This window comes from Gorilla gorilla, chromosome 3 (genome assembly GCF_029281585.2).
Source record: "Gorilla gorilla gorilla isolate KB3781 chromosome 3, NHGRI_mGorGor1-v2.1_pri, whole genome shotgun sequence".
NCBI lineage: Eukaryota > Metazoa > Chordata > Mammalia > Primates > Hominidae > Gorilla > Gorilla gorilla.
In genome coordinates, this window is record NC_073227.2 from 160,350,266 (window position 1) to 160,359,228 (window position 8,963).

Genomic DNA, 8,963 nt, shown 5'->3' on the forward strand with positions numbered 1-8,963 from the left:
TTTCATTAAAAAAAGCCACTCAGTGTATTGCTAAGAGCTTTTTTTAGTGAAATGTTGTTGCGATCAAGTTAAATTTAGGCATATAAATTCAGTGTCCTACTTTTGATTTAGGTATTAATATCCAAATAATCAGTTTAGCCTCATACTAGAGCATTTATTAACTTGTTGAAAATGCTTTCACCATAGAAAACAGTTCACATATTTCAGAGTTTTAAAAGCTTATGTTTGATAAAATTTGTTATTCCACTTTAGATTGAGAGAATTACAATAAATCTGAACACTAAGAAAAAAATGTCCAATATAAATTAATTTCCACCTTCCTTCAGCCCTGTCCTATTTCTGAATAAAACACCGAAGGTGCACCCTCAGCAATAGAATTTAGATATTAGGGAAAGTTGAAAGTGTCATATAACATACTGTAAGCCCTTGGAGGATAGTACTGATCCCAGTTGAGATGACAACAAAAATGTCAACTCCACTCCATGAAGAATTATTCCTTCCTTCCTTCTTTCCTTCCTCCCTCTTTGCCTCCCTCCCTCCTTCCCTCCTTTTCTTCCTTTCTCACCTCACTCCCTCCTTCCCTCTTTCTCTTCCTCCTTCCTTTATTTTTTAGAGACAGGGTCTCACCCTGTTACTCAGGCTGGAGTGCAGTGATGAGACCATAGTTCACTGTAACCTCAACTTGTAGGCTCAAGTGATCCTTTTGCCTCAGCCTCCAATGTAGCTGGGACTATAGGTAGACATCACCACAACTGGCTAATTTAAAAAAAAAATATTTTTTTGAGACAGAGTTTTACTCTTTTTGTCCAGAATGGAGTGCAATGGTGCGATCTTGGCTCACTGCAACCTCCGCCTCCCAGATGCAAGCAATTGTCCTGCCTCAGCCTCCCTAGTAGCTGGGATTACAGGCACCTGCCCCCAAGCCCAGCTAATTTTTTTGTATTTTTAGTAGAGATGAGGTTTCACTATATTGGCCAGGCTGGTCTCGAACTTCTGACCTCAGGCAATCTACCCACCTCAGCGTCCAAAACGGCTAATTAAAAAATTTTTTTTATAGAGATAGGGTCTCACTGTGTTGCCCAGGCTGGTCTCAAACTCCTGAGCTCAAGTGGTCCACCCACTTTGGGTGCTGGGATTACAGGCAAGAACCACCACACCTGGCCTCAATGCCTTTCAACAGGCAAATGAAGAGGAGCCCTATCATCGTCTTAATCTCTTGGGAGAGACAAGGACAGGGGAGAGCTACCAAATGATGGCCATTACTCTGGTGACCTTGCACATTAAGGAGGTGCTTGGACATGTGACCACTCCCTATCATTCTGAAGGCTTTTAGATTGCTGGTTGTGAGAGAGTTCTGAAATCTATTAGATGACAGCAGGAGCCCCTTCCTGGCTTGTTTTGTTTTCTTTACATCCTTAGGGTGTGATCAATTAAAGGAACTAGAGATTAAGGGTTGTGATCATTCAAGACTTCCACTCTGAATATTTAATATCCTGGAGTAGTTTTCCTAGCAGTAGAACTTTATGTCTAAAACAGCAGCCACAACCAAAACAATAACGGAGACTTTCCATGAGAAAGAGAAGAGACTAGGTTGCAGTGCTCTTCCATCTTCTTTCAACATTAGTGCTAGAACAGAGTCTGACATAACTCTTTTTCAAATGCCAATAAGATCATTAATATTTGGACAATAAGATCATGTAATATTTTGTCATGTCAGTAAGTCAATTTAATGCACAGGGGTACTGATAAACAGAGGAGAAAAAAAGTGTATGAATCTACTATGATCTGGCATTGGGTTATATGCTTTCCTGTTATCAAATGTAAGCCTCAAAACAGTCTCCCATATTCTCATCTTACAGATGAAGACACCAATGCTTTATGAGACTTGCCCAAGAGACATTGCCACACTGAGTGTGCTGATGAATACTGAAAGCCCCTTCTCCAAATCCTTTAATTCCCATTCTAGACACTGGCAAACTAGTTGAACACACTCTTCCTTGGTGATGGTAAGAAGGTACCTCTAAAAAGGTAGGAACCCCCAGGTCCCTGGCAGGGAAGTGGAAGAAGGCTTTGTGGTTACGATCATTCACACAGAACCACCAGGTTTCCAACAGCATATCCCGGTTGCAAAGTCCTATCTCTTCCAAGTGTTATCTAACTTGAAGGGAAACACTAGTCCTCCTTGCTCTGCATGAGGTCAATTTGTAAAATGCGCCAAGTCAGCCAACAGCCTTCCAGGCGAGTTCCCACTGAACAGAGGGTGAACACCAGGCCCAAGCAACAGGGAAAATTAACTTGAATGACTGCTCTGTGTTTTTAAGGTTGCCGGAGCTAATGTTCTGTGTATCTGTCTGTAGCATGATTTTAAATATTTACAGAAGTTAGAGAAAGGAAAAAAGTATCAGTTCACAAGTCTACTTTTTCACTTTATTCTATGGTCATTATCTATTGAACAGATAGAAAGTTACAATTTTCCCCTCTAGTTACTTCTGAGGGAGCTTCTTCCTGAATCTGATAAGAGCCAGGCCTATATTCTAAGCAGCAATGTACATCTCAATCTCAGCAAAGTAAATTCCCTCTGGATCAGACACCCAGCTGCTTAATGTCTCAGGCTTACTCACAAGAGATCTGAGAGTGGCGTGTGAGTATTTCCCTTAGAACCAGAGACCCTACACACACACTGTTGGTTTTGTAGACTAGAACATTGCTTTAAAAAACAACAATTAATAGGCCGGGCGCAGTGGCTCACGCCTGTAATCCCAGCACTTTGGGAAGCCAAGGTGTATCTCTTGAGCCCAGAAGACCAGACTGGGCAATACAGTGAGACCCCATCTCATTAAATAAATAAATAAATTGAAAAACAAAAACCAACAATAATAAAAGTCAAGCTTATTCTGTTTAACGCAAAGAACATGCCCTCCTGGTGACGCATTCAATCACCAACTCTTAAAAACATAGCTTGATGTTTTGATCTTTTTAAAATTTTTTAATTTTTTAGGTTTTTAAAAAATTATTTCAACTTTTATTTTAGATCCGGGGGTACATATGAAAGTTTGTTACCTGGATAATTTTTTTTTAAGGGTAATTGTTGGCAAGGGTTCATCTATTAATCGTGAGGGTCATAATTTTAATGTGTGGCCCACACAGAAAGGGTGCTACAAATACACTTCATATGCATTTTCCCTAGATACAGGGCATAAGCACTCTTAGCAGAGACAAGTAGAATCTGATATTAGGGGGAGTGTTAATAAAAAACATTCTTAATATTTTGAAGGGGTTGTGGCAGTGGAACACTGAGCTGCTTATTTTCATTCTGGCCCCTTGTTCTGATATTTCTCCTTTTTGATCATTCTTCCTCCATGTCTCCTACACATTTCCAGGCCCTTCTGTTTTTCCTGCCATCATAACTGTGCATCTGGACCACTGCAAAGAGACTTCAAGGTACCTCATCTGCTGTGTCAGCCCCTCTGACTGTCCTGCTGGCCACTGCCTGTTCATCTTCCCGGAGTGGAGCCTTGATCCTGTCATTCCCTTTTCTAAAGAGCTCCCACGGCTTCCATGGCTTCCAGCACACAGTCCATGCTCTCAGCCTGCTACCCAGCCTCCTTTCCCTGTCTTCCCCTCCACTTTTCTCCTTGTAAGCTCCATGTTGCAGCAAAATCAAATGACTGTTCTCTGGGTGCACCCGCAGAATTCCATGCCTCCGTGTCTTCACTCACAAAGTTCCCCTCTCAACCTGACTCAGCTCTATGGCACCTCTTCTGGAAAATCTTTCCCCTTTGACTTCCCTAAGCTGGAACTAATTTTTACTTCCTCTCAACCATCACAATTCATCTGTATAGATATATTTATTTGAAATCATATTAGAGACCACATCATATTCATCTTTGTATCTATGGGTAGACAAAGAAATAGATGCTGTAATAAATTTCTGTTTCCAGATGCCCAGGGGAATAACACTGGAAAACTAAACATCACTCTTCACTGAACCAGTGTGTCTCAAAGTGTTTTCCAAAAGCCACACCAGAGCTCAGGTGGAGCTCTGAGGTCCTCTGAGGCCCAGGGCTTGCTGCCTTCTTCCCACAAGAGCACAGCCAACACAGTACACAGAACACTCTCTCGACACAGCCTCCGCCACTCCCCTCACCTCAGGGATTTGTCCACTCTGAGTTCAGAACTTTCCCAGAGTTACAATCATACCCTGACAGAGAACCAAATGCACATGATATATAAGACATTTAAACTCAATCCTGAAGAGACTAATTTCTTCCCCAGAGTAAATCTCTAATGAAGAAGAAAAAAGATAGCTATTGCAGAGGACACAGGTTAAGTTCTTTCTCCCCAAATACATTTTTCTGAAAGTCACTGAACTCTATCAGAACCAACCTCTACAGAGTTACACTGATAAAAAATGGCACTGACATAATATTTAACTGTTGCTTCCAAACTCAGTTACCAAGTGTTTCATAAATTTGACTAACTCATTAAAAATAAAAAATGTAGGAAGACAGTTTGGTCTGGTGGAGGGCTGTTTTGGAGGTTCAAGCCAGTCTCTCCACCTCACTGAGTGTTCTTGGATTAGTCCTTAACTTCTGTATGCCTCAGTTCCCGCCTCTGTAAAATTAGGATAATATTAGTACCCACCTCATAAGACTGAATAAGACTGAATGGATAATGTCTGTGAAACACTTAGCACAGAGCCTGCACTTAATAAGAACTAAACAATTATAGCAATGATAATAATAGCTATGACAATGAAACTACTGAGAACAGAGGCTCTGTTTATGGAAAGAGGTAGATTAGTTGGTACTTAAACACTAAGATATTCAGACTAGCTTCTCTTTGGGAAAGAACAGAAGCAGTTTATACCAGTCCCCTATGTAAGCGTTAGATGTTATGTAAAGACTATTGCAAACAGCACTAAAAAGGCCAAGAATGGCTGGACAAGAGCGCACGCACAGGTACAGTTTACTGCATGTGCACACACACACTCCTGGCATTGTGCAAGTTAGAGCCTGAGATGCTTCTAGGGGTTTTTAAAGATTCTGTGCTGCTCTAATTGTTTAGTTAGCTACAACTGAGTGACCATGTGTCCCAGATTGCCCCAGACATTCAAGGCTTAAGCTACCTGCCCCAACATCATTATTAATAGTGTGCCCTCTCATTCTCAAGGGGGTTCTGATTTTGGACAATAATGTACATAATTACCCTATAAAACAAAACCATCCCTGTTTATATGAACTTCCCTGTTTTCGAATCCAGTGGATGGTCTCAAAAAACAATACTGCCATTTCTAAAGCTCTTGGTCACAGTCTGCAAAGGAGCCTGAGGACTATGGACAACTGGACATATGTTTGTAAACAGCTTCAAAGGGGAATGGATGTGGTTTAACATGGAGAACAGTACCAGCAATTAAGGGTTTGTATTTAATTTTTACAAGTAAAAGTAAACGTTGAAGAAAGAGAGCAAGCCCTAACAATCTGAGATCATTTTTCCTTTATCTTTCACAACATGGAGGCACAAGAAGTCAACAACTTTTAACTTCTCAGAAGGCTCCCTGTGGATCAACTCAATCAATGTATCTGGGCCTCACTCCAGTAAGCCCCAACATTGGCTTTATTTATTAGAGAGATAAATAGCTCTGTGAGTTCACAACATGGTGAAAATTTTCTTAACAAAAACCACAGTCTTTAATTGGCTTCGAAGTTAGATGAAGAAATAAGTTTTAATATTGGCATTACATTGGATACTTTTCAAGAGTTCAGAAATATTAGTCTGCTTAATCTCCCCTTAAGATCTCAGAAGCACTGCAAAGGGAGTTATGTTTATGAAAACATTAAAACTGATTTTTCCCTAGTGTAACAATAACCATGTATCCTTATGCATTTGTAGTGTCGCCACTTTTTTTCTTTATCCTTCGTCAGAACTTGTGTTTATACAAATCAGACAGAAACCGGATTCAACCAACAGCTAAAAATTATTTACTCACATGCTTAGTTTAAAACATTCTGGTATCATACCACACCACACTGAAAAACATCACGACGTACTGTATGTAGTGGAACCAAATAAATACGCTAAAGAGTATTTTCCAGTATTCGCTGTTACAAAATCATAACATCCTATGATACAAACAACGAGATTGTATAACGTCCCCACATCGTTTTTTCAGAACTAGCAAAAAAAAAAAAAAAGGTGGAGAAACTCAGCAAAACAAAGTGGCGAGAAAAGTCGGGGGAGGGGCGGTAGAAGAGAAGGGGCGGAGAAACACGACACCGAGGCGGTGATATCACCCACAGCCAACGGCATGGAATTCAGAAAGTTAAGTGTCACCCAGCAATTTCGGTGCGGACTCGCGGCGCGCCTGCACAGCGTGGCGGCTGCATCCCAGCCAAGCAGGAAGGGGGAGGGGGAGGCCTGACTGAGTTCGCTCGGGGGCAGCTGAGGGGAGGGCTGCCCGCCTCCCGGACGGCGCACGTTCGAGTCCCGGGTCGGGAGACTTGTCCGTCGCCCGACAATGATTTCATCTTTTCGGAAGAGCTGCCGCCTGGGCCGCGGCTGCCACGTGCCTGGTCTGGCCCCGTGCGCTGCGCCGGGGGACCTACCCGGACGGGGCCGCGGCCGCCGCGGGGCGCAGAGGCAGCAGAAGGGAAGGGCTGGCGGCCGGGAGGGGATCGGGGTGGCCAAAACTGGGCTAGGGGATTGCTCCGCGGAGTCCGCCGGCCTCAAGGGGCTGCCCTGCGGAGTGCACCCACCCTCCGCGCCCAAAGGCGGAAAGACCAGAGCGCGGGGCAGGTTTCGCAACTCCGAGGGTGGATGCAGGCTGTGGCCGGGCGGGATGGAGCGGCCGTGCGTTTCCAGCGCCCCCGGCCTGGCGGAGCCCCATTCTCGGCCTGCGCCCCGCCGCGCAGTGCGCGCTCCCGGCGGCGTGACCGTGGCTGTCGGGCCCCCGCCCGAGCCGGGAAACCGGCCACCCGTGTAGGGGACAGTGGCGGCCGCGGGGCCCGGCGCCGCGCTGCTCGCAGCCCGCCACTCCTTCCGCGCTCCAGGCCCTCTGCGCCTCCTCCCCCGGCCCCGGAGAAATGCTTGTACCTTCCACCGCCTCCTCCACCATCTCGTCGTCGCTATCCATGGCGGCTGGGGACCCTGCCCAGCTCGGGGCTGCGCGGCTGCCTCCCGTCCCTCTGGGTGCTCCCGGCGGCTGAGCGAGCTCTGGGGCTCGCGAGTTTGGAGGAGGAGGAGGAAGAGGAGGAGCAGTCGGGGCTGGCTCGCACTGCCTCCCCCTACAGCCCTTTCAATTCCTTGGCCTTCAGCTGCTGCGGCAGCAGCCGTCGTCCCCCCTCCCTTCGCCCACTTGCCCCTCGCCTCGGAGGCTCCGGTGTGCCGCCTTGGCCGCTGCCGCTGCTGCAACTTTCTCCTGTAATACCCTCTCTTTGTTATCGAGCAGCTGATCCGCTGACATCACCCAGCGCCGGTGCGCTCCCTCCCTCGCTGATTGACAGTTCCCTGTCCCTTTCCAGAAGTAAGGCTCCTTAAAACGAAAGGCGCTCCGGGGCCGCGCGTATTCCGCGTCCCAGCCAACCCGCCTCCGGCCCGTCAGCGTTTCTCTTTTGCTTAGGTGCGGCTTGGCGCGCCCCGAGCGCTCAACGCGGTCCTGGGCGCTGCGGGCTTCTCGCGGACACTTGGACCGCCCGTAGGGGCTCCGAGCTCCCGACCTCCCGTTGTGCCGGGAGCAACTTGAAAGTCCGTCGTGCACTGTCCGTGTTCCCTCGAGACAGCCTCCAAAGTGCCAGGGAAGCTAAGGAAGCGTTTCTGACGCTCTGGCGCCTGGACTTCCTCTCACCCTCGCCCCCACATCACCCCGTTCGCCACCGGGAGCTGCACGAGTGCGACACGCAAGGGAGCGCAGGTGTCCTCGCGGTCCCGCATCACATCCGCAAGCCGATTTCCCCAGCTCGGGGGCTGTTATCTGGCCCGGATTCCGCAGGATGGCGGGTCCACCCCAGCGCCCCCATTCCCCGCCCTCCTTCGGGTCGCCAGGCCCTCGGGTGATTCAGAAATTCATCAAATCCAAATGGCAGCGGGCTCTCTGTCAGGCAGGAAACAAGCCGCACCGAAGGCTCGGCAGGTTCCTCCTTGCTGCTGTGGTAATGGAAAAGGAGCCGCCGAGTGGAGCTAACGAGGAAGGAAGGACCCTCCGTCTGGCGCGCCTCTTTCCCGCGCCTCCCGCCCTGTACGTGTGATGTCCCCAGCTGTCTCTCTGTTTCTCCAAGTGCCAACCACTTCACAGATTCAGGCGTCCTCAAGTGGAGAAAACCACTGGGCACCCGGCTTCCGGCCCGGCCACTTAGTGTCGTTATGGCGCTGCCTCTTACAGGTGGCGGTAAAGGGCGACTGTAAATAGCCGATTAAACAGATGTAAATGTACACAATGTACCGTGGAATTACCGGGTGCCGCTCTGGGCACCTGCCAAGAACAGCTACTGCATGGAGGGGAGGAGGGAGCAAAAAAAAAAGTAATTCCATTTTGTTTTCTGATCAATGAATGAGACTTTGGGGATTTCAAAATACTTCCAGCGCCCAGGAGACTACTCCTTGCTTTTGGCTCTGTGCTTAAATGGTAGATATTTTTGTCAAGTATTGCCGGCTTCTTTCTTAAAGTCAGCTTTTCCTCTATGAAAAAGAGAACAATGCTAGGGACATTAGCCCCACACACTTCCAGGAATTTCAGCCCCTTTGACTGTTTTAGAAAGGGGAGGGTCCTGGACCAGAAGTTAGGAGACTTGAGTCCTGGTGCTGCTCACCTGCAGAGGTGTCTTGGGAGCCCAGCCAGCCAGCCTGAATTCCTCCAGATTAGAGGCTTAGTCTACATTGACATAAGGTCCTTGGGGCTTAGGCTAGAGCACTCTGAGGTTCTTTGGCTCAAGCAAGACACCCTCTAGCTTAGTCTAGACCTCTCTGAA

The 8,963-nt window shown here is 47.3% G+C and overlaps 1 protein-coding gene across 1 annotated transcript in view; it reads right to left on the bottom strand.

The window, feature by feature from the left end:
* Positions 1-8,223, bottom strand: part of SETD7 (SET domain containing 7, histone lysine methyltransferase) — a 51,468-nt gene extending 43,245 nt beyond the window's left edge. Inside the window, exon 1 of the mRNA XM_004040406.5 lies at positions 7,093-8,223. Within this exon, the coding sequence (XP_004040454.2) occupies positions 7,093-7,132 (40 nt within the window). The 5' untranslated portion in view covers positions 7,133-8,223. The remainder of the gene's footprint in view (positions 1-7,092) is intronic.
* Positions 8,224-8,963: the final 740 nt, after the last annotated feature.